The sequence below is a fragment of the Schistocerca piceifrons genome, chromosome 4 (assembly GCF_021461385.2).
Source record: "Schistocerca piceifrons isolate TAMUIC-IGC-003096 chromosome 4, iqSchPice1.1, whole genome shotgun sequence".
NCBI classification, from domain to species: Eukaryota; Metazoa; Arthropoda; class Insecta; order Orthoptera; family Acrididae; genus Schistocerca; species Schistocerca piceifrons.
Window position 1 is genome coordinate 292,564,624 of NC_060141.1, and position 26,771 is coordinate 292,591,394.

Sequence of the window (26,771 nt, forward strand, 5' to 3'; positions counted from 1 at the left end):
ACTGTACTGCCACCCTGTTTATTTGATTTACTGGTGTCGCTAAGTTCCTGTCTTATCTGTCTGTGAGTGGCAGCAGCAGCACTTATTGATAAGAGCACTGTCGTATTATCTTTGAAGTGACTGCTAGTATTTCCGGCTCATCGTGTGTTAGGAGTTCAATGGGGGATTGAGCACCAGTGAGGTCCGGAGGGCCTGTACTCACCCGACCATTTTTGGGCCCCTTCAGTTGGTCATCTTGCAGGATGTGGGTTGGTTTCTTGCTTGTGCAGAGATGTTGGGTGGCCAAGGGCCAAGTGTTCCCTGTGCATGGTTTGGTCAGAGACAGTGTCTCCAGGCATCATGTGTTCGAGTTGCGAACGGACATCAAGGCAGTCCGGATGGAGCTCCAATGAGGTCTGCACAGCTAGTACTCGCCTGACTGCTGGCAACACACGTGCACTGTCCAACAGAAGGGGACTTGAGCAGGGATGACCATTGGTTGTTCATTTGGTCAGTTGTCTCATCGAAAGACATGTATTTGGTTGCCGACCACTTATGGAAACTCTGTGTGTGTCGACTTGAGGTTTCTCTTGTTGTTACACAGTGATAGGTTTCAGTATTTTCGCAGTTCTTGGTGCAAGTGTTTACATGGAACTGTATGTAGCTTCTGTGATTTGCACTGAGCAGTTATCAATGCTGTCTGTGTACTGGAGCAGGCAGTCAGTCAATTGGGACAGAGCAACGAGTGTGTGTTTCCTCGCTGTGTTGATGCTGTCCTGCATGGTGCGTAGTTTGACAGCCTTGATGTCAGTTTATATTTTTGATTGGTTTGGTGCCTTGACTGTGTTTAGATGCCAATTATCTAGACAATCTTCGACCTTGCTGATATTTTTGGTTGTCGTGTCACTGGTTGGGAGGAAGGGAATTGATTAGGTTGTCGGTTGGTTCGTCAGCTGTCCCTAGGTCGTGCTGCCACCCAATTATTTAGTGTTACATTTGGCTGCCTGCCTTACCTAAACTGTTGTTAGAGTTTCCTGCCCAGGCTGACCCTTGGAACACTTCTGAGCACCACTGTTCTGTTGTTTGTGATTGTGATTTTCTTTTGTCGCAAGCACTGTGCCAGGCCTTCAGCCATGTATTAATTTTCTCTTTTCTATGTTCAGTATATGACCTTCAGCCAAACCTTATATGAAGTATTTTAAGATTAGGCCTTCAGCCATGTTTATTTAAAATTCTTGTTTGCTCTGTATTTAGGCCTTCAGCCGCATTTGTTTTAAAATTTGTGGCTTTCTTCAATAATCTATAAATTCCTGTCTGTAAGGTTTCTCTCTAATTATCTTGAATTCTTAAAATGGCCTTCACCCATAATGTCAAAGTGCTTATCTTAAGGTTTGTCTTTGATTATGTTTAATAATTGTGCCTTTAACTGTTAAGATATTTCAAGTTTTCTTAAGATGGTTTTCTGTTGTACTGTGTAAATGCTTGTTTTTAAAGGTTGCCTGTTATTATGTTAAAATATTATTGGGCTTTCAGCCAAGGAATTAATTTAAATTTTCCTTAATATGGCTTTTAGCCAAAATTGGTAAATGCTTACCTTTTAAAGAATTTCCTTTGTTGATCTGAAATATTATTTGGGCCTTTAGCTGAGAAGACATTTTAATTTTACTTAAGTAAAGCCTTCAGCTGTTAGTGTAAATTCTTGTGCCTTAAATGGAATTATTTAAGGGTATTTTAATTTTACTTAAGTAAGGCCTTCAGTCATTTCTCTAAGTCCTTGTGTTTTAAAAGGAATTATTTAAACCTTATTACTGAGAAGTTACTTCAGCCCTCAGTCATGAATTGATCCTTGTTGTTTTAAATAGAAAACTGTGCATTGTGTTTTCAGGGAATAAAGTTCTGTGTTCTTGTGTAACTAACAGTAACTGATCTTGGCCCCTTTCCACGACCTAATTCACTCTGTCCTGTGAAAACAGATTTCAATATTTTTTCACGATTTCATGATTTCCAAAATAAATGAAATGATAAAAATTTTGCTTGTGTTTTTGGATGCATCTAGGAAATACAGTCCACTATTTTGGCATGTAATTGCATGGATAATTATGCCATATGCTATGTGTTATTCAGGAACCAATTCTGGGAGATCCATTTGAAGCCATATGCCCAATTTGTCAAAATTAAATTGTGTTTCTAGCTGCAATTTATGATCCAAAATGTGATTTGCAAATAAATTCACTGTACTCACTCTCAGTTGTACCAATGCCTACTACTCCCAGATTTCATATGGGATTTTCCCATGGAAGGATCTTGTTGAGCATCTATTCTGGATGTAGAAGGCCAACATCAGAGCATCCCACAAAAGTTGTTCTGCAAACCAGCATGGAATAGTACCACCTCACCATGGATATGTGTGTTTGACTCAGGCACTTGCATTTCCCATTGGATGGAAAAGCATAATCTGTGGTTTTCTGATCTAGTATGCTCTCAGCCTTGAAAAACTCTTAAAATTCTCTCTTGATGTAGTAAGTACCATAGTCTAATGGAAAATATGCAGTTCTTCCATGTCTCACATTCTGCATGTCCCTGAAACTTGACAAAGACAAATACCTCGCACTTCTGCTTTGGCACTTTCATTGCTGAATATCTTGAGTGATCATCCAGGTAAGTAGCATAGTAATGTGCTCCACTCAAGACGATTTGTCTAATATACATAAATCACCGTGTATCAGTTCTATAACATTTTAATAAGTAATTTCTCTAGGCTTTATAGGCTGTCTTTTTTTTCTCTTGCATATACACTTCACATTTATCTTTGTACTTAGTAGCACCATGTATTTTGGGCCAATCTTCTTTGTATACAAGTCTTTGGTGCTATAAAATTTCTGCCGCATACTGTTGCTTCATTCTCCAATTGTTGATGTGTTTTGTCATTGTATGGCATCACTTTGTAATATTCACAGTGCACTAAATAGACATCTCTACTTGATGATCAGTTTCCACTGATGGTGCTGTAATAATTCTGAATTGCTTTCCTCATCTTCAGCTATTGCAGAAAGCTAGATACATTGTCCTAATCAGATGTTGCACTTAATTATTTTTCTTGATGAACTCAAACACACTCACCACACTCATACACTTCTGTAATTTTAACGTGCATGATGTTATTGGGATGTGGATGAGAATAGGTGTTTGAAATTATAACACACACATCATCACTGTTTATAAGTGTATTCCAGGTAAACACATTCATACGTAAAGAGAAATATAAGCTAGAAATCCTGTCAGTTTCCAACTACAGTGGAAACGGTATTGCATCCAAATGATGGCCACTGCATTAAGTAGACAGAATTACAACAGTTCCAAAAGAATGCCCCCTATAGACAAGAGTATTAAAATGCTAGCAGCTAATTGCTGAAGCATTCACAACAAAGTCCAGGAATTGAAGCAAATCTGAAAAGCAGAGAAGCTCATATAATGCTTGGTACAGAAGCTGGTTGCCACCAGAAATTGATCTCAGTGAATTTTTGGGAAATTTCTTAAGTGTATATCAATGAATAGGCAAATATGAAATGGGAATGTTGTGTTTGTTGCAGTAGACAAAAAACTAAAATCCATTGAGATAAAAATTGAAGCTACATTCAAAATTGTTTCAGCAAGTTTCAGAATCAAGGGTGGGCATAAAATTGTAACTGAAATCTTCAGTGAAAGCCTCAGTTCAATTCTATGTTAGTTCCCCAATCATACTGTAACCATCAGTGGAGACTTAAATCAGCCAACAATCAGACGGGAAAAATCACTGTTTTGATGGTGATGAGGGTCACAAGACATCCTGTGAAACATCACTAAATGGTTCAGAACCCCACTCAAGAAGGAAATATATTAGATCTAAAAGCAAGAAACAGACATGACCTCTTCAAGGTTTTCCACACCAAAACGTGCCAGTGATCATGACATGGCTGTGGCAACAATGGTAACCAAAGTACAAAGGTCAATAAAAAAAATAGAAAGAGCCATATGTCCACTAAATTATATGAAAAACCTGTAGCGTCATACCTCAGTGAGGAACTTTAAACTTTCAGTACAAGACAGAAGCATATAGAGGTACTATGGCTTGGTTTGAAAATAATAGTTTGCCATGCACTGGATATAAATGTACCCAGCAGAAAATCAACAGTGTGAGAAAAATCAGATTACCAGCTACTGTAAGAAAGGCACATCAAGTTGCGGCCAGGCATGATTAAAAGACACTCACATAAAGCTTTTGGCCTCAGCCTTCATTAGTAAAAGAGAGAGAAATGGCAATGTTGTATTTGTTGCAGTAGACAAAAAACTGAAATCCACTGAGATAAAAATTGAAGCTACATGCAAAATTGTTTCAACAAGGTGCATAATCAAGGGTGGGCATAAAATTGTAACTGAAATCTTCAGAGAAAACCTCAGTTCAGTTCTACATTAGTTCCCCAATCATACTGTAACCATCAGTGGAGACTTTAATCAGCCAACAATCTGATGGGAAAATCACTGTTTTGATGGTGATGAGGGCACAAGACATCCTGCGAAACATTACTAAATGGTTCAGAATCCCACTCAAGAAGGAAATATATTAGATCTAAAAGCAACAAACAGACCTGACCTCGTCAAGGTTTTCGCTCGGAAGCTGGTGTCAGTGATCATGACATGGCTGTGGCAACAATGGTAACCAAAGTACAAAGGTCAATAAAAAAAATAGAAAGATCCATATGTTCACTAAATTAGATGAAAAACCTGTAGTGTCATACCTCAGTGAGGAACTTTAAACTTTCAGTACAAGACAGAAGCATATAGAGGAACTATGGCTTGGTTTGAAAATAATAGTTTGCCATGCACTGGATATAAATGTACCCAACAGAAAATCAACAGTGTGAGAAAAATCAGATTACCAGTTACTGTAAGAAAGGCACATCAAGTTGCGGCCAGGCATGATTAAAAGACACTCACATAAAGCTTTTGGCCTCAGCCTTCATTAGTAAAAGAGAGAGAAATGGCAATGTTGTATTTGTTGCAGTAGACAAAAAACTGAAATCCACTGAGATAAAAATTGAAGCTACATGCAAAATTGTTTCAACAAGGTGCATAATCAAGGGTGGGCATAAAATTGTAACTGAAATCTTCAGAGAAAACCTCAGTTCAGTTCTACATTAGTTCCCCAATCATACTGTAACCATCAGTGGAGACTTTAATCAGCCAACAATCTGATGGGAAAATCACTGTTTTGATGGTGATGAGGGTCACAAGACATCCTGCGAAACATTACTAAATGGTTCAGAATCCCACTCAAGAAGGAAATATATTAGATCTAAAAGCAACAAACAGACCTGACCTCTTCAAGTTTTTCACTCCGAAGCTGGTGTCAGTGATCATGACATGGCTGTGGCAACAATGGTAACCAAAGTACAAAGGTCAATAAAAAAAATAGAAAGATCCATATGTTCACTAAATTAGATGAAAAACCTGTAGTGTCATACCTCAGTGAGGAACTTTAAACTTTGAGTACAAGACAGAAGCATATAGAGGAACTATGGCTTGGTTTGAAAATAATAGTTTGCCATGCACTGGATATAAATGTACACAGCAGAAAATCAACAGTCTAAGAAAAGAGAGATTACTAACTACTGTAAGAAAGGCACATCAAGTTGTGGCAGGCACGATTAAAAGACGCTCACATAAAGCTTTTGGCCTCAGCCTTCATTAGTAAAAGAGAGACACACACATACACACCATTAACATAGGTGCACAGGTGCACATAAGCAAGGACACATCATGCACACACAACTGCCAGCTCCAGCATCTTGAGCCAGAATGCAACATCATTTGGGATGCAAGCAACAATCTCAAGGGGGGGGGGGGGGGAGGGAGGAGAAGAGTGGGGAAAGATGAATGGGTGCAGCATTGGCAGAAGGCTGCATATAAACAGGGTGGGAGATGAGATTGGAGAGGAGATGATAGGATGAAGAAGGCAGAAACTGTTGGGTGGACAATGTCCAGACAGTATGTTACCATAGGTTGAGGGCAGGATAATTACAGAAGCAGAGAATGTGTTATTAGGATAACTCTCAAATGTGCAGTTCAGAAAATCTAATGGTGGAGGAAAGGATCCAGATGGCTCAGGCAGTGAAGTAGCCATTGAAATCAAGTTTGTTATGTTTGGCTGTTCTTTCTTCTACTTCTTCAGCCATACACAACCTCAAAACAAATCCTGACCTAATCAGCCTACCTGCAGATGAAGGTTCCACCACTCTGGTTATGAATTGTGTTGAGTACCCATCAGAAGGCCTCCACCAATTATCTGATTCCTCCACCTTTAATCTCTGGCAGAGTGATCCCATTCCAGAAGTCCAACACAATCTCCAATCCCTGCATAAAGCATTAGGCCTTTCCCAGAACATCTCCACTGAATCCATTTCCCTCCTCACCCCTACAACATGCACACATCCAGCTTCCTCATGCTCCCCAAAATCCACAAACCCAACCATTCTGGATGCTCCATTGTGGCTGGTTATTGTGCCCCCACTGAGAGAATTTCGGTCCTCATTGATCAACACATCCAACCAACTGCCTGTAATTTAGCCTCCCACGTCAAAAACATGAACCACTTCATTCACTGACTCTCCACCATGTCCACCCCTTTTCCTCTTGGATCCTTACCCATCACTGTTGACACCACCTCTCAATACACTAACATCCCTCATGACCATGGTCTTACCACTATTGAACACTACCTTTTCCAACGTCCTTCAAATTCCAAATCCACTATCTAATTCCAGAATGGGATTTTCACTCTGCAGTGGAGTGTGCACTGATATGAAACTTCCTGGCAGATTAAAACTGCGTGCCCGACTGAGACTCGAACTCGGGACCTTTGCATTTCACGGGCAAGTGCTCTAGGTAGGAGACAAGATACTGGCAGAAGTAAAGCTGTGAGGAGTGGGTGTGAGTCGTGCTTCGGTAGCTCAGATGGTAGAGCACTTGCCCGTGAAAGACAAAGGTCCCGAGTTCAAGTCTCGGTCAGGCACACAGTTTTAATCTGCCAGGAAGTTTCATATCAGCACACACTCCACTGCAGAGTTAAAATCTCATTCTGGAAACATCCCCCAGGCTGTGGCTAAGCCATGTCTCCGCAATATCCTTTCTTTCAGGAGTGCTAGTTCTGCAAGGTTCGCAGGAGAGCTTCTGTAAAGTCTGGAAGGTAGGAGATGAGATACTGGCAGAAGTAAAGCTGTGAGGACCTGGTGTGAGTCGTGTTTTGGTAGCTCAGATGGTAGAGCACTTGCCCGCGAAAGGCAAAGGTCCCTAGTTCGAGTCTCGGTCGGGCACACAGTTTTAATCTGCCAGGAAGTTTCCACTATCTAATTCTTTATACATCTTAATAGCTTTATCCTAAACCACAACTACTTCTCATTTTAATGGAAGGTATAGAAACAAGTCATGCTGCACTGCCATGGGCACGTGCATGAACCTCTCCACCTCTCCTTGGCCAACTATTTGATGGGCCATCTAGAGGAGACCTTCCTAGCCTCCCAAAACATCAAACCTCTAATATGGTTCAGGTTCATTGATGATATCTTCACGATCTGGACGCAGGGCCAAGACACCCTATCTTCATACCAACAAAACCTCAACACCTTCTGTCCCATCTACTTCATGTTGTCCACCTCAACCCAGTGTGACAACTTCATAGATGTTGACCTCCTCCTCTCTGATGACTTAATCTGCACCTCTGTCCACACTAAAACTGCCAACCACCAACAGTACCACCAACAGTGCCAGCTGTCATTCCTTTCACTCCAAAAAATCCCTCCCAAATAGCCTGGGAAGACATATCTGCAGTGACAAATATTCCCTTGCTCAGTATGCTGAGGACCTCACAAAGGACTTCGCAGAGAGGTGCTACCCCTCAGATCTAGTCCTCAAACAGATCTTCCATGCCATTTTCCCTCACATCCACAATCCTTCCACCGGCTCCAAGAACCAGCCACAAAGGAGTGTTCCCTTCATCACCCAGTACCGCCCTGACTAGAACAACTGAACACATCCTTTGCCAGGGCTTTGATTACCTATCATCATGCGCTGAAATGAGGGACATCCTATCTGAGATACTTCCCACCCCTCCTAAACTGGTGTTTCAGTGCCCCCCCCCCCCCCCGCACCCCCCCCCCCCCCCCCCCCCCCCGCCACCACCAACCCCTTCAACATCCTAGTCCATCCCTACACCACTCCCAATCCTAGCCCATCAGTGGCCAGGCACCCTGAGAAAGCAGCCATGTCATTTACCAGCTCTGCCACACTCACTGCACAGCTTTTTGTATTAGCATGACTACAAACCAGCTGTCCACCAGGATGAATGGCCACTGCCAAACTGTGGCCAAGAGCAAAGTAGACCATCTTGTGACACACCTGAGCCATCTGGATCCTTTCCCCCACCACCAGCTTTCCTGCACGCCACAGATGGGAGTTATCCTTATAACACATTCTCTGCTCCTGTAATTATCCTGGCCTCAACCTGTGTTACTGGTAACATACTGTCACCACATCCTCCACCAAACAGTTTCCATCCTCTTCATCCTGCCATCTCCTCCTCAATCTCATCTCCCACCCTGTTTATTTGCACCCCTCTGCCAATGCACCCAGCCATCTTTCTCCACTACTCTCCATTTTTGCTCGTTTTTCCCTCATCTCCCTGCTCCGCAACTTCCTGATGCTGCACCTGTGGCAGTCTAGTGCCTGCACACACAAGCAGACATTGTTCATCTTTCCCCCACCCTTACACTACTATCCCTTCCGCTTCTCTGTCCAATCCGTATTGACGCTTGCATCCCAAATGATGTTGGATTATGGCTTGAGATGCTGGAGTTGACAGTTGTGTGTGCATGAGGTGTGCTTGCTTATATGTATGTGAATGGTGTGTGTGTGGTGTGTGTGTGTGTGTGTGTGTGTGTGTGTGTGTGTGTGTGTGTGTGTGTGCATCTCTTTAACTAATGAAGGCTGAGGCCAAAAGCTTTATGTGAGTGTCTTTTAATTGTGCCTCTCTACAACTTGGTGTGTCTTTCTTACAGTACCTAGCAAACTGTCTTTTCGTACATTGTTGCAATCTGTCTTTTCTTACATCGTTGATTTTCTGCTCGGTACATTTATACCCAGTGCATGGTCAACTACTATTTTTGACTGCAGCCATAGTTCATCTACAAGCTTCTGTCTTATACTGAAAGTTCCAAGTTCTGAGATTGTGTTATGATTGTATCTAGAGGTTTTGATCAGTAACACTGAATGTGAAAGTGAGTCCCAATGACCCAAAACTATAGAGTATATGGTCTTCCAACCATCAAGAAGAGAACTCAAATAATGAAAAGAATAAAACTATAAGTTGTGTTGCACATGCACCTAAGACTTCGTTTATTGCATTTAATTATTAAGTACATTAAAATAATAGATTAGGTTTTATTTAAAAAAACATTATAGTGAATGTTGCAAGCATGTTTTAATCCTGTGCAATAAGGTGTTGATTAATGGTGTGTTGCAAGTCCTCATAATCCAAACACAAAGGAAAGTGAATGAGATGATTGTTCAGATGTGGAGTGACTTAAGTAAAATTACACATGATGTAGCTACTGACTTAAGCATCTTAAATAATAGAGGGTATCATGTTTACAAAAAGTAAATACTCATATGGATGAAATATATGGCCAAACAAAGGGAACTTGATACATAAAGGAAAATAGCATTGACCAGGTAGTTGAAGTGGACTTTGGGGTGATAGACGATTGTTAAACTTACTATTTTAAAAGAAGCATGACTCAGATTAATACTTGAAAAAGGTAAAGTTCTGTGTTCTGGACCTAGATGGGCCAATTGTGTCTGACTGACCACCATTTCATCCTCTTCCAGTAACATTGTTGGATGCCGCATGTAGGAACATATTGTCAGCACACCACTCTCCCACTAATTGCCAAATTTTTTGACCTCGAAAGAGACACTAATCAGCCAAGTAGTTCCTCAGTTGGACTCATAGAGCTGAATGCACCCTGTACAAGTCTTCCCATCCAGGAAAAATTTCTGGCAGTACTAGGAATCAAATCCAGGTCTCCCACATGGCAGTCAGCCATGCTGACTGCTCATCTATGGAGTGGATTGAAAAATCACTGAATTTTACTGTAGTACTTAACTACAGTATAAGATCATAGATGAAGACATGAATAAAATGTAAATGATAGGCAAAACTTCTGTTATTGCAATAGTTCCAAAGTATATTTTGAGGCATATTCCAAAATATTTACAGTGACACAGAATGCAAAGGAGTGTCTGAATCAGTATATTGAGGTCAGTATATTTAATCAGTAAATGAGGTTAGTAGAATTTATTACATATTTAAAATGTGGAGTAACTTATAAAAGTACACTTGAATAATTTATGAAGCACATTTTTGAAATAATTAAAAAGAGATCTGATTGTTGGGGTGAACAGTGATTTACTGAATGATTATATATATTTGTACATATATTTTTGTGTGTTTCATCACACAGTACATACATATTTATATAGGTTAAACAGCTTAATACTCAGTTTTATTCAGTTACATATTCATGCCAATATTATATTAGATATGAAAAATAAAAAAAAACTTAAAAAATTAAAAAAACTTTGTGCAGCACTAAAACATACTCTACATAAAAATTATATACATTATAATGTGGATTTAATGCAAAATGTGTTTATATTTGTAGTCTCCACCAAAGGAAGAGAATACATAAGTTATTGGGTGCATTCAGTCATGTGCAGGCAACATAAACCTGCTCTTTGGAGAAATATGGAAATCTCTGCTTCTGCTGTACTTACTAGACTGTTCATGTTATTTATTTTTAATGTACACAATACAAATCTTTTAATTAAAAGGAGCTATACAGGACTGAGTGGTATCCATGTTGCAAAGTCTGTTGAAGCCTCTACTTTTCTTGATATGATTGTTATTTCATTGACATATTTTTCATGTACAGTTTTTTTGCCACTGGAACATAGATGAAGACGTGGTTAAAGTGAACCAAAACTGCATTTTGTTGACAGAAGACACAGAAGGTGCGACATCTCCACTAAAGAAACTGCCCGCAGTAGCTTGTCCATCCTATGCTAAACTATTGCTATGTGGTACAGAGTGCTTAACAGGTAGTACTGATGGAGGACATCAAAATACTTCAAAGAAGAGCAGCTCATTTTTTAGTTTATTGAAATAGGGCAGAGAGTGTTACATACATGATATGAGAGTTGGGGCAGCAATGATTAAAACATAAGTGTTTTTCAATGTGGCAAGATCTTTTCATGACATTTCAATCTCCAGTTTCTCTTCTGAATGTGAAAATGTTTTGTTGGTCCCCACCTACACAGGGAAAAATGATCATTGTAATACAATAAGAGAACTTAAGGTTCACACAGAGAGATTTAAGTGGTCTTTTTTCCTGCACACTCTTTAAGAGTGGAAAAGCAGAAAAATTGTGTGAATGTGGCTTGGTGACCCTGCCGGGCACTTAAATGGAATTTCAGAATAGTCATTTAGAAGTAGGTGTACATGTTGGTAGATCAAGTGTCCATGTGAAATAACTCAAAATCTTGCAACAGTACAAAAGTATTTTTATTACACTTTTGTGGCATCACTGCACAAATATTCACATGTCACATTGATCAAAAAGATGACTATAATTCTGTGAGGTGTGCAACAGAAAATAAAATAAAAATTACATTTCATGCAAACTGTTGCAACAATATTAGATATACATTTTCCTGTGTTAATCTGTATTGCAGATTTTTTGAAGCACTGAAATGCAGCCACATAATATAGCAGTGGGTGCAAGTTTGTACAGCATATGACTGTCACACAGAGTTCCCAGCACTCGGGCCAACACACCCCTGAGATTTGATGGCTTCACAACAATGATGATTCCCTAAACAGGTTACTCAGTGTCCATTGGGAACTTTTAAAACTAACAATTGTAAACTACCAGAAAAAGATTCCTTTAGTTTATCATTCAATACACTCTCCAATAGTGAAGTGCTATGCTCCATGTAATGTGCAGTCAAATGTTATACAAATATCATTTATATCCATGTCACCTCCTGTTTGTATTTTATGCATACCTAAAATGTCAGTATGTGATTAACCATGTACTAGATAATGTCATATAAAATTATTGTTCCTATATTAAATATATTTCACAGTGTAATAAGAAACCATCCAAATTAAAATGTGTAACTCATAATCAAGTTATTGTGTAAATGCAGCTGTTACAATTTTGTGCACAAATTAAGATAGTTTAGAATTCATTGTTTGAGAAACTGTATTTATTAAAATTTGTGTAAATGGCTGGCTTTTTCTAAAATTTTGGTTATGTTAAACATTTTTCAGACATTCACAAAACAAAATATTGTACTTAAAGTTATATAAGTTTTAACTGTAAGATGTAAAATTAAACAATGTAGGGAAATATCTTCACTGTTACAAATGTGTAAATATTATTTCAGTGTTGCCACTTATAAAGTTCAAGTTTTGAGATCTGTACAGCGATGTATCAAGTACACACTGGTGGAATGATGCATAATCAAATCATCTTACTAATAATTTATTGTTTAGAAGAGGGTGTGGAGGAGTTCCTATATGCAATGAATCTAGTAATATATGAAATGATCGTATGGCACTGTCAGCCTGGATGACCCAATCAGGTTCGGCCGCCAAGTGCAAGTCTTATTTCACTTGGTGCCACATTGGGTGACTTGTGGCTAGTGATGAGGGTGAAATGATGATGAGGACAACACAACACCAAGTCCCCGAACACAGAAAATCTCCATGCAGCTGAGAATCAAACCCTGGCCCAGTGCAAGGGAGGCAGGCGTGTTACCATCCAGTGAAGCAGGCAGACAATGAACCCAGTCAAATCTTTCCTTAAACAGCAGTCTAGAGATCACCAGCAGTGCAATAATCAGAAGTTAAGCAACAACAACATGAGTTTCCACTACAATTTATATCTTCATGTGTTATTTAAAAAAAATCAGAAGTTCATTTTAATACCATTTGTCCCTACCATTTGTAGTGGTAGAGGTGAGCAGATGTATGCTGGAAACATAGAATAAACACTCTGATCAAATTGCTTTAAGTTTCAGATATCAAACACATCAGTTGTGAAATTTTGGAAATTTTATTTATAGAAAACACTGATCTAAAGATGGAAGACTATATTTTAGAAAACAAAATTGCATATTGCTTACCACAAAAAAAGGTATAGCAAAATATTGAAGTGGAACGAAGTGTTACTTGCAGACTGAACTAGGTCTTCACTATGATAGAAAGAAAAGATAAATACAGATTTTTCTTATTTTATTATAATTTTGTGCTGTGACTGTTGACTTTGGACATGAAATTATTTTTTGTATTATAAAACTGAAAAGACATACCAACAAGGTTAAATTTAGTCGTAAATAATTTTGGACAATATGGCGGCCAGTGGTTGCCAATCCACTGAATTCACAAAGGGTGTGATCTCTCCTGGAACCTTAAACCTTTTAATCATATCTATTTGGTATAATCCTTTATATTTCCTGCATATGCTCCATTAGATATACTGCTTTTGGATGCAGTATATTCTGAACTATGAAAGGTCCACTATAATGTTGAAAAAATTTGCTTGTTTCCTTCTTTAAATTTGAGCCATGATGAAAATCATATACTAAAGATCTAGAAAATACTCTCAAAAATAGGTGGGGCGAAATTCTCAGATCTGAATTTTGGAAACTGCTTTTCAGTTGTAACTTCTCTAATAAATTACTTGATAATCCATTGTTATTCACTCCTGCCTTCTTATGGATTTAGGGCTTAGTACTCTCAATAGCCTCTCACAGGCTCATTAATTCTTGAAACTTCCTGACAGGTTAAAACTGTGTGCCAGATCGAGACTCAAACTTGGGACCTTCGCCTTGCATGGGCAAGTGCTCTAGCAATTGAGCTACCCAAGCATGACTCATGACCCATCCTAACAGTTTCATTTCTGCCAGTAACTCATCTCCTACCATCCAAACTTCACAGAAACTCTTCTGCTAACCAGCAGAACTAGCATTTCTGGAAGAAAGGATATTGTGGAGGCATGGCTTAGCCACAGCCTGGGGGATATTTCCAGAATGAGATTTTCATTCTGCTGAGGAGTGTGCACTGAAATGAAACTTCCTGGCAGATTAAAACTGTGTGATGGACTGAGACTCTCTGAACCCACCAAAAAGTTCTTCTCCTTCAAATCTACCTAGAAAATAGTCCATCATAGTTAAAACATACTTTTAGTTAGGTGTTAACAATGATACTTGACCAATAAATTTAATTGAAGTTGCCATGATACTTGTATACAGTTGTATAAGTATGGTTTGTCTTCAGGTTTTGTGACTTGTTTGAATATTTCCTTTTGTTTTCTTCTTAACAGATCATTACTGAGTTTGGACAATATTGTTACACCTGTTCACTTATAGTTTCTTCTTTTGTTTAATCCTTGATACTCTTAACAGTGCTGTAATTTATTATTCTTTAATTTTTTTGATTTTGTCAATTTATAGTTCCTTATTTTCTTCCTTTTGCTCCAATGCTCCACACCCTGTACCAAGTGAAGCATTTTTCTTGTTGGTTTAGGGTTTTGTGTAAATGTTGGCTTGCTCCTTGTAGTTGAAGCTGAGTCAGAACACTTCATAAGATCTGTCGCCCAATGTAATATCTGATATATTCATATATCCCCCTCCCCCACTTTTTTTATTTTTTTATTTTCCCCTGTAGCCAAAGTTGATCTTCTTGAAGTGGAGGTCCTGCTCATCAGTGGCTCTGGAATCCCATGTGTAACTGAGGAAAAGCTTGAGTACCAGTTGTTATTGGAGTAAAGGAAGATAACTTCTACTTATATCCCAAAAAAGCACTTTCACTACTTTCCTTTGCCAAACACATAATTCCTTGAATGAGTGTGCAGATCATTAGGATGATTTGTGAATTAGAGTAGAACATAACTTTTCATATGACATGTGCCTTGAAGCTCAACATGACATTCAAGTTTATTATATATTTTATTTGTTACAAAACTGTATTGTCTTCTGTTTTCATTCTTGGAGAGTGTGGTTGCTCCTTGGTGATAAAGCCATGACACCAAAATACAAACAGCCTGCCCACAGTAGGTGAAGTCATTTACTTGTTCTCACACCTTGCCATTTTCTCCTATTCTACGCATCTCTTTTAATGTCTGCACACACGAAAACAAACAACTGCACACAGTATATGTTCCATGACTTTCTCCCTACTTAAATAATTCTGTCATGATCATCTTTCCTTGTGCTACACAGGGAGTGTGAAATGTTGTTTGCCTACCAAATGTAACACAATTTATAACTGTGTTAGCTGAGGGAATAATGAGTGAATAAGTATTGGTCCACAATTGTAAAACAACAATGAAACAACACAAGATAATGTTATTTGTGGTTGGCACACTTTATACATTGTTGCACCAACCCATGCGTTTAGTTAAATGCATCACCACTCTGTTATTCTACAGGGTGAGTCACTAACTATTGCCACCTAGAATAACTCCAAAAGTATGATGGGAACTGAAAAGTTTATGGAACAAATTTGCATGGGTCAATGGGGGCCATAATATGACGTTCATTTTTTGTTGCTAGGTGGGGTCGCATCAGAGATATGAAGGTCAACTTTATTTTTTTAAATGTGATGCTATAGTTTGGTACTTATTTTCTGATAGCAGCTATCAAGATGAATCCAATGATGTGTAACAGTAAAAATCAAACAATGGAAAATCCAGGATGGAATGTAACAATATTAGAGAAGGAAAGTTGCTACTCCCCATATAGCGGAGATGCTGAGTTGTAATAGGCACAACAAAAAGATTCACACAGTTATAGCTTTCGGCCATTAAGGCCTTTGTCAGCAATAGACACACATATACACATGCACACACAAACGCAACTTGGACACACATCTGCAGTCTCAGGTGTAACAGTAAGGTCTTTGAAGGTCAACGAAGGTCACAAAGTTGTCATGAACGTCCATTTACAGAAGGTGTTTGAAGTGATGAGCATTCACATCGATCCAGTGCTGCAATCTTCTCATCATGAATTGAGTGGTATTCCTTATCACATCGGCACTTATCGAAGCACATGCTCTGACAATTCTCTCTCACATAGTTTCAGATGTAGTTGGAATGTCCTTATAAACAATATCTTGTATGAATCCCCACAAGAAAACCTCCAGAGGCATCAAGTCTTGTAAACAATCTGGCCACGACACATATCCTCTGTGTTCAACCCAATGTTTCTGGAACTGTCTCTCCAACTCATTTCTAGTCATCAGTGAAAAATGTGCCGTGCACCCATCATGTTGATACCATATTCTGTTCTTTGTTCCTAAAGATATTTCTTCCAATAACAGGCTTAATGTTTCTTGAAGGAATATGGTGTAATTCCTACCATTAATATTTCCTTCGATGAAATAGGGGCCTGTAATTCTGTCCTACAGAATCCCACACCATGTATTCACTGGCCATGGTTTTTGATGTGCAACTTGCTGCAGCCAACATGGTTTTTCAGTTGTCCAATAATGCATGTTTTGCAAGTTAACATCACCATGGCTTGTGAATGTAGCCTCATCAGTAAATAAAATCAAATTAATAAATGTTTCATTCCTCTGAATCTGAAGTTGAGTACATCAGCAGAATTCAATGTGATGCATACAAACTGTACCAGTTAATTCTTGGTAGAGACTGATATGGTAAGTGTGATATTTATGGTGGTGCAGTACATGAACAACACTGCTCTAGCTCATCCCAGATTCTCTTCTGATTTGAGGCAGAGTAACACAAGGATCTTGAATCACAGTGGCAAGAGCACCAATTTTCATTTCCTCTTTAGTAACTTTCCTTTGCCGGATATGTTTCTGATGCGTTAAAGATCCAGTTGTTCTCAATTTATCATACACATATTAAAATGTATGATGTGTATGGTAAGTGCATTGAGGATATCTTTCAGTATATAAGTGTCTAGTTCTCATTGAATTTCTTTGGCACACTCTGTGCATGAGAAGTATATCGACTTGTTCTTCGAAGGAATACATCTTTCACATTCTCTTGGCTCAATGACACTAGTGCTACCATTCCCATTAGTGTTGTACTGTGAAATTGTCAAATGGTGTTTACATGTCAGTAGCCTGTTAGATGGATACACCATATTCGGCGAATATTTACTATTTCCATGATATTTACTATTTCCATGATATTTACTATTTCCATGATATAAAGAGAACCACTTGTATGAATATCAAGAGCTCAGATGGAAACCCAGTTCTAAGCAAAGAAGGGAAAGCAGAGAGGTGGAAGGAGTATATAGAGGGTCTATACAAGGGCGATATACTTGAGGACAATTTTATGGAGATGGAAGAGGATGTAGATGAAGATGAAATGGGAGATACGATACTGCGTGAAGAGTTTGACAGAGCACTGAAAGACCTGAGTCAAAACAAGGCCCCAGGAGTAGACAACATTCCATTAGAACTACTGATGGCCTTGGGAGAGCCAGTCCTGACAAAACTCTACCATCTGGTGAGCAAGATGTATGAGACAGGCGAAATACCCTGAGACTTCAAGAAGAATAAAATAATTCCAATCCCAAAGAAAGCAGGTGTTGACAGATGTGAAAATTACCGAACTATCAGTTTAATAAGTCACAGCTGCAAAATACTAATGTGAATTCTTTACAGATGAGTGGAAAAACTGGTAGAAGCCAACCTCGGGGAATATCAGTTTGGATTCCGTAGAAATATTGGAACACGTGAGGCAATACTGACCTTACGACTTATCTTAGAAGAAAGATTAAGGAAAGGCAAACCTACATTTCTAGCATTTGTAGACTTAGAGAAAGCTTTTGACAATGTTGACTGGAATACTCTCTTTCAAATTCTAAAGGTAGCAGGGGTAAAATACAGGGAATGAAAGGCAATTTAGAATTTGTACAGAAACCAGATGACAGTTGTAAGAGTCGAGGGGCACGAAAGGGAAGCAGTGGTTAAGAAGGGAGTGAGACAGGGTTGTAGCCTCTCCCCGATGTTATTCAATCTGTATATTGAGCAAGCAGTAAAGGAAAGAAAAGGAAAATTCGGAGTAGGTATTAAAATCCATGGAGAAGAAATAAAAACTTTGAGGTTCGCCGATGACATTGTAATTCTGTCAGAGACAGCAAAGGACTTGGAAGAGCAGTTGAACGGAATGGACAGTGTCTTGAAAGGAGGATATAAGATGAACATCAACAAAAGCAAAACAAGGATAATGGAATGTAGTCGAATTAAGTCAGGTGATGCCGAGGGAATTAGATTAGGAAATGAGACACTTAAAGTAGTAAAGGAGTTTTGCTATTTGGGGAGCAAAATAACTGATGATGGTCAAAGTAGAGAGGATATAAAATGTAGACTGGCAATGGCTAGGAAAGCGTTTCTGAAGAAGAGAAATTTTTTAACATTGAGTATAGATTTAAGTGTCAGGAAGTCGTTTCTGAAAGTATTTGTATGGAGTGTAGCCATGTATGGAAGTGAAACATGGACGATAAATAGTTTGGACAAGAAGAGAATAGAAGCTTTCGAAATGTGGTGCTACAGAAGAATGCTGAAGATTAGATGGGTAGATCACATAACTAATGATGAAGTATTGAATAGAATTGGGGAGAAGAGGAGTATGTGGCACAATTTGACAAAAAGGAGGGGCCGGTTAGTAGGAAATGTTTTGAGGCATCAAGGGATCACAAATTTAGCATTGGAGGGCTGCGTGGAGGGTAAAAATCGTAGAGGGAGACCAAGAGATGAATACACTAAGCAGATTCAGAAGGATGTGGGCTGCAATAAGTACTGGTAGATGAAGAAGCTTGCACAGGACAGGGTAGCATGGAGGGCTGCATCAAACCAGTCCCAGGACTGAAGACCACAACAACAACAATGATATTCAACAGAGGATTGTCAGAGCATGTGCTTCAATAGGGAATACCACTCAGTCCACAATAAGAAGATTGCATATATCTGAAGTGACCCCACGTTAACAACAAAAAACTAATGTCATATTATGGACCCCGTTGTCCAATGCATCATTTTTCCCACAAACTTTTCAGCTCCTATCATACTTTCAAAGCTATTCTAGGTGGCAATAGTTAGTGACTCACCCTGTATAATAGCTGCACCCAACTTTCAGATACTTCCTATAGTACATGCATCCCACTCTCTAGAAGCACATTGACTTGTTTCTGTTTGTTCTTATACCCTTAATCATAAATATAACAGGTGGTTAGTTTGGGAAAGGGGGATGGACAAGGGTGAAGTTATCCACTGAGGGAAAAAAATCATTTCTCCCAACCAAAAAACAAAAAACTGTTCAATATCACCACCCCCCTCCCCTCTCAGGAACAAGTCCGTCTCAGAAATTTTACCCCTCCCCCCCCCCCCCCCCCCCCACGGCCCCCGAGAAACTTTCTTAGTTATTACATTTACACTCTTCAGCCATGTGATACTACATTCTAAGACAAAAAAAGCCAGCCTCATGAAAGAATTATCTAGATGAGATAGAAATCATTAAATATGATTTACAAGTATACACAAACATACTATTACAATTTTAGAATAATTGCATTATTTCTTCAAGAGAAAGAGCATCACAAATCAAGCAAGTCAATAATACACTGGTCCAGCTCTGGCCCTTACACCAGCAGTTGTTCAGCTTGGCATTGATTCAAGGAGTTGTTGAATGTCCTCCTGAGGGATATCATGTAAAATTCTGAGCAATTGGCGAGTTAGATCATCAAAACCCTGAGATGGTTGGAGGGCTCTGCCAATAATGCTCAAACAATCTTCAAGATATGCCCAAGGTAGAGTTTGGTAAGCCTGAAGACAAGTAGCGGAAACTCTCACTGTGTGCTGGCAGGCAGTATTTTTGCTGATACGTAAGCCCAGGCTTTAATGCTATGAAGGGCAACAAAACAGGTGATAGAATATCATCAGTGTACCACTATTCTGTATGAGTGTCACTGATAACAACCAAAGGGGTCCTGCCATGAAAAGAAATCGCGCCCCAGGCTGTCACTGCTGGTTGCTGGGCTGTGTGGTGGGGCAATAGTCTGACTGGTATCCCATCTCTGTCCAGGGCATCTTCTGACATGTCTTTGAAATGGTATCTCATTACTGAAGCAGAATTTTCTTCATTGATGAGTCAGGTTTTGAAATGAGCTTTGATTACCAGCAAAGGTATATCTGGAAACGCCCTATACAATACTGAGATATCACCATATGACCTGACAACCAGGAGTGAAGGTTTGGCATGGCATTTCTTTTCATGGTGGAGGATCCCATTGGTTGTGATCCATACCATCCTTACAGCACAGCAGTGCATTGATGATATTCTATATCCCATTCTGTTGCCTTCATGGTAAGCTGTACCGGGCTTCCATTTCAGTGAGATAAAGCTTGCCCGCACATGATGAGATTTCCTACTGCTTGTCTTCATGCTTGCCAAACCCTTCCTAGGACATCAAGTTCACCAGATCTCTCCACAACTGAGAACATCTGTAGTATTATGGCAGGGGGCTCCAACCATCTCAGGATTTTGACAATCCAGCACACCAGTTGGACAGAATTTGGCACCATGTCTCTCAGGAGGGCATCTAACAACTTCACCAGTCAATGCCAAGCCAAATAACTGCTTGCATAAGGGCCAATGGTGGACCAACACATTACTGAGTTGCCAATTGTGAACCTCTTCCTACCAAATATTTTTTCTACGGCTGGTGAATCTTCTGGATTTTGGACACACGTTCGAGAACTTTAGCATATAAACTGTAGGAAACAGGTGTGCCCTCTCCTTGCAGCTAAGAAAGCTCACTGCACTGGGGAAGAGAAGTCAACTCATTTGAAAGGATGAATTTGTCTAGAGGTCTTGATTTTAATGCCTTTGAAGCTGCCAGATAAGCCAAAAATCTAGTTTGCTTCTGTTTCATCCCTACCTCTGCCCAGGGCGTATTCAATAGTTCTGTACTATGATCAAAGCATTTTTGATTCTGGTACTTTTACTCTACCATAATTTTCACATTAGACTACCATAATTTGGCAACCAATGAAGATTTTTGTTGACTTGTGTGATGACAGATCTGGTTTAGGTTTACTTATTGCTTTTTAAATAATGTTGCTTATATCATGGCAACAGATAAACATTTCAAAACAACAAGATAACCAGTAATTACATGTATTTATCTACATTTGTAGTAGATTTTGACGAATCCACACAAATTTGAAACGCAAAGGTGATTAAATTTAAAAAAACTCACAGAAACATGTTTTTTGTAAGCAAATCCAAATGAAGCCAGATTTTTTCAAAGTGAGTTTTCAGTTTTGTTGAAAGAATACATTTTTCATTTATGCAATTCACTTTGTACCATTTCAATGCATACAAGTCATGTAAAAATGAATTTTAAGTGCTACATTTAGCTCCAATTTAAATCATCATATCTCAGCAGCAGATACAGATTACTGGATAAGAAATTTTGTTTTCATTACATCCATTTATCTATCTTTGTGCAGAGTTTGAAACAATTCATACAAGTTAAAAGTAATGTTATAATTATGTCTAGTTTCTGCAGTGGCCATCATTTGAATGTAGCACAGCTTCCAGAGTGCTCAGAAACCAAAGCAATTTCTAGCTTATGTCTCCCTTTTCTGCTTGTACTCTTTTGCAGCAGCTGTAAAGTTCACATCAAAAGATGTCTGCGTAAATACTGTTAAGTGATGGTAGCAAGAGACATAAAACATATTGAAGTCAGTGTGGAATCTCTGTTTCATGTAAAATAATTGCTAGAATTGTTCATTTATATAGTCCTGTATGCCTTTATTTGACTTTCCTTAGACATAAAATAGTAACTTCTGTACCTCAACAGCCATTGAACATATGCTATATATCTATATAAGGTTCTGAACTACAAGTCATCCAGAGTACAGCATGTGGAAATGTTTAAAGTTCAATGAATAAGCATACATAAGATCTAGCTTTCCATACAACATTCTTGAATGGATGAAGTAAATCTATAAATGCAGTCTGATTCCAGATATCATCAGTTCCCGATGGTGCTTTGCAGAAAGCACGGAACAACAGTATCACTTCGACACCTCAAAATCAGCTTTACAAATTCTTTGTAAATACACTTATTAAAGGTAATAAATTGGATACTTAATTTCTGTTCTGATAATAGTGAAAGCTTTCTGATAACACCATAACTGAGAAAGCATGTAATGATTAATGGAAATCTTTAAAAACTGAATCATTACATCTAAAATACCAACTGATCGGTCTTATCCAAATAGGAGTCTGGATTTCATTATTACATCACACACATTTATTTATGTGTTTGCTCCTTATAGTAATTTTAAGATCAAAAGACATTGCACTCACCATTTAATGGAACAAGTTTACATTGTTCCTGTGCCTCTCTCTTGCCAACAGGGATAATATAGCATGAACCTGTCATTATATTGCTTTTTGGATAACTTATGTCCCTCCGTCGGTGGCCACAGACCTGTAAATCAAATTTATTACTGGAAGCTTTCATAAATGACTTACTCTAACATATTAAATTAGTTCTTCAGATACTCATTATATACATTGCAAAATAATAAGGTGCTATTTTATAAATTTATTATTAATTGCTAAATTTACATTATATATCAAATTTAAAAACTACCTTTCCAGGATCATTTAAAAAATATTTATGAGGTTCCTCTACAAGCATCAGATAACAGAATTCCTCCATCACAGAATTTTTGTTTTAGATTAATGTTTCATGTCAAATTATTTTTGGGTACTGTAGTACTTTCTGAGCAATGCAACTAATAAATTTGATGTTATTGTTTTCATTTACACTTCCTTTCTTAATCAGTCTCTCTATGACTTCTAGGTTTCAGCTACCTTATGTGTTGTATTCAGAAATTTTGTGTCTACTGCAATACATCTAATTGTTGTATTAATGTAAATCTTAAACAATTTCCATGAGATGTTAATATTCATTACTTGCAAGATGTTTTCCCTTCATTTACACTTATGTGTAGGGCTCATGTCAGCCAAGATATATTGCTCCTACTGCATGAGTGTGGACAATGAATTAGCTTCATATTTACCAAGGCAAAACAAGCAGGTGACACATTGTTATTAGTACTTAAATATGAAGTTTTTTGTAATGTTCCTTACCCTTCACCATTTATTGATGTAAATAATTGAAACTTGATATTGTGCAGCCACAAGCTTCTGACTGCTATTTTTTCAAACACAGTGGTTTTTCTGTAGGTACTGGTAGAGGACCAATAAAAAGGCAAGAGTGAAGACTGCAGTCACTACCATAACCTTGTTTGCCATTTATGCAGTGGCTGTCACACATATATATCCATAATGATTACCTAACAAAAGGAATTCACTTAAGTTGTTCTTCAACAAATCAGACCTCTGTCCAGTTGGTTTCTTAAAATCAGTAGTTGAAATACCTCAGTAATGAGGTATATACTGTCAACATCAGTATGAAAAATGTAGGAGCTATAGCATGTCTTCTGTTATTAACTTTTACCTTTCCTTCTTTTAGTTGGTGGAGAAAGAATTTAAATCTCTGCTGATTTAAAAAATTTACACATATACCATTGTACATGCCTGTACGCTATTGACTATTACTTGATTTTTAAATCTGATGGACATATATGTATCCTAAAGGGTAATGCATTTTCAAGCAACCATTCTCTTCAGTCATTGGCTGTTTATTTTAGTTCCATGTAGTTGTTATATCCCTTTCCTCAACTCCCTATATTTTCCAAATACTTCACCCTAGACCACCTCTTCCTTTATTCCCCAACACTTTCCATTGAAGAATGTTTATGATAAAAGTGTTGTGTCTGATAACATGTCTAATACATTTTAGTGTTCTCTTTCCACTTCCTTCAACACTTTGGCACCAAAACCTGAGTCCAACTTGAGCCATGATGCTGTGTCCAAAAGACCACACCCGAGTATTATTCAGGCCACAATTTTCTTAACAAATGAGCCACGCTTTCTTAGAAAACTGGACTCACTTCATATGAAAGCAATATAAAAAATGTCTCACTACCTCTCTGTTGACAAGTGATACCTTCTGTTGTCAATTTATAGAATTATGTTTAAAGGAACAGTAGAAAACTTAAAAGCTGTTGTTGCAAGCGATTGGGACAATGTGTGCCCCTGTTGTGAGTTTCATGCATGTGCTCATTATATTTTACGGTGTGCTGGAATTCTGGTACAAGTATGTCATGTTTGTTGAGTGGGCAAGAAATTTTGAAAGCTGAAGAGGAAAAATTCAGTGATTCTGGATGTCAGGGAGAAATACAACAGTGGCTGAAGAAAATTTATGCTCAGGTAAGCTGCAATCTGATACAATTTTTCAATGCTAATATTGTTGTTACAGGTACTACTGCTGTAATAACATTTAGTTTTGTTTTATTTGTCTTAATCTCCTCTTTTTTACAGATGAATCTCATGATGAAGTGGTATCCAACAAAGGTTACCAAGATTTAGAAGTTAGTTTCTTTTTTCCATCCAGCTCATTCTTGTCGTTGTCCACCTTATCCACATTTCAATAATTTCAGCTCAGTTCTTTTCTTGTTTACCCAAGGGTCCAACTTTTACCACAATAGAGCAATGTACTCCATAGAAGTGATTTTGCAAATGACTTTATGAGTTCTCTATTTACTGATTAAAATATTTTCCTTAGTTATAAATGCCTGTTTTGCCAACACAAGCCTTCTCTTCACTTTTATTAAATCTATGGCCATCCAAGGATAATTTGAGTATTTGTTAGTAATTGCAATACATATTAAATATTTTATTTTTGTAAGGCTGTAGTCAGTTAAAATGAAGTGTATGTGACTTCTGAAATGAAATACAAGTTTCTTGCTGTAGAAATATAAACAATACTTACCACCACACTCTCATCTTTTTTTCCATTGATAGCAGTCATTGAAGCTCCTATCCATGCATTAACTCTGCTTTCTTTCTGAGGATTTTTTTCATTGGCTGCAAATATAAACATGATTATAAGAAACAATTTGCTGCACACATTTCCATGTTTCCATGTAGTAAATCAAAATAGATATTTGTCTGAATTTGAATCCAAGCATAAATGAATACAAGACACACAAAACGTTACCCTAATTTTCTGTAAATGGAGGTTATCAAAGAGATTGCAATAGAATTTGGTACAAACACCTGACAATTGAAGCGCGCGCACGAATAACGCTGTATAGCACATTTTGACATTTCATAGAATTGTGTGGAATAATGCCATATACGGCAGTCTGCATTGCCTGCTGTTATAATTGACATGTTCACCGTCCAAGGGCAGCACTGAACAGTGACGAGACGTGCACAGTATTCGCACCTCTGCGCGAACAATGCTGTATATTACAAGAATGGTGAAGTGCAGCAAGGTGACGCTTACCGCAAGTGGTTTGAAACGCGCAAATAATGCATGGAAAAGGAAAATTAACATTGGTAGTTGGCAGGATATTAAGAGGAAAAGGCTTCGTGATGCTGGACTGGAACATAAATCATGAAAAGAAAAGGTAGTTCCTGCAAAACAGCCTCCTACACAAGTGAGTGGAATAATGCTGTATGGGTTTTGTAAAAAGGTGTATCTCTTTACAGAAGCATATGTGTCCTGTAAAGCAGTGACATGCCCTGTAGAGTACATGGCTCTAATGACATGTTATGTGTATCTTCTGAAAACATTACAGTAAAATTATGTAACATGAACGAAATTAACTACAGTTCTGTAGTTATCATTGGCGAAAAAATAGAATACTCAGTCTGAGTAATGCTATATTATTAAAAGAGAATGTGAAATTTGATAATCTAGTTAAATATTAGGTAGTATTAGTGATTGTTTTCATAATTCAGGATCGTGTATGCATTGCAGAAGTGTGTTCAAAAGAAGGATGCAAGGACATAAACCTGGAAATGAAGTTAAAACCGTACGAAGAATATCATGCCTTAACATATGATGAGCAGTCCATATACTTAATAAAATCCATGGAAATAGATGTGCCAGCCAGGCACAAGAGAGGTAAGACAGACGATACTTCACGGAAACAAGCTACTTTCAGATACAAAGTTTGCTCAAAAGAAGTGTGTCAAAAAACATTGATTGACATATTCTCCATCACCCAGCAACGAATGCAGAATCTGCAATGTAAAGTAAAAGGTGGAATAACCACTCCTGAAGGTGGCAGAGGAAAACATTGCAATAGGCCACATGCCATATCAAATGACAACAGGGCTCTTATTGGGCAACACATATCTAGTTTCCCAAAGCAGATGAGCCATTACAGCAGGAATAAATCCTCAAAAGAATGTCTGCACCCCGATCTCAACCTTTGTAGAATGTACTGGTTGTTTACCGAAGTTTCCTGATAAGTCAATAAGCAGGTCATACTATCAAAGTGTGTTTCAAACAGATTTTAATCTGCCTTTCAGAAAACCTAGATCAGATACTTGCAGACTGTGTGATTTATTGTTTAACAAAATGATTGCAGCTTCAGATGAAATAGAACTGCACAAGATTGAAGTTGAAAGTCAGTTGCATCATTCAAGGGCAGACCAAGCATACAAAGCCCTAAAAAACAATACGGAAATGACTAAGAGGAATAACAATATACATGT

General features: G+C 38.2%; 1 protein-coding gene across 1 annotated transcript in view; it reads right to left on the reverse strand.

Moving 5' to 3' along the window:
* Nucleotides 1-26,771, reverse strand: part of LOC124795477 (integrin alpha-4-like) — a 554,156-nt gene that overhangs the window by 413,022 nt on the left and 114,363 nt on the right. Inside the window, exons 3-4 of the mRNA XM_047259514.1 lie at nucleotides 25,033-25,127; nucleotides 22,494-22,617 (exon numbers count right to left, since the gene is read on the reverse strand). Coding sequence (XP_047115470.1) covers nucleotides 22,494-22,617; nucleotides 25,033-25,127 — 219 coding nt within the window. The remainder of the gene's footprint in view (nucleotides 1-22,493; nucleotides 22,618-25,032; nucleotides 25,128-26,771) is intronic.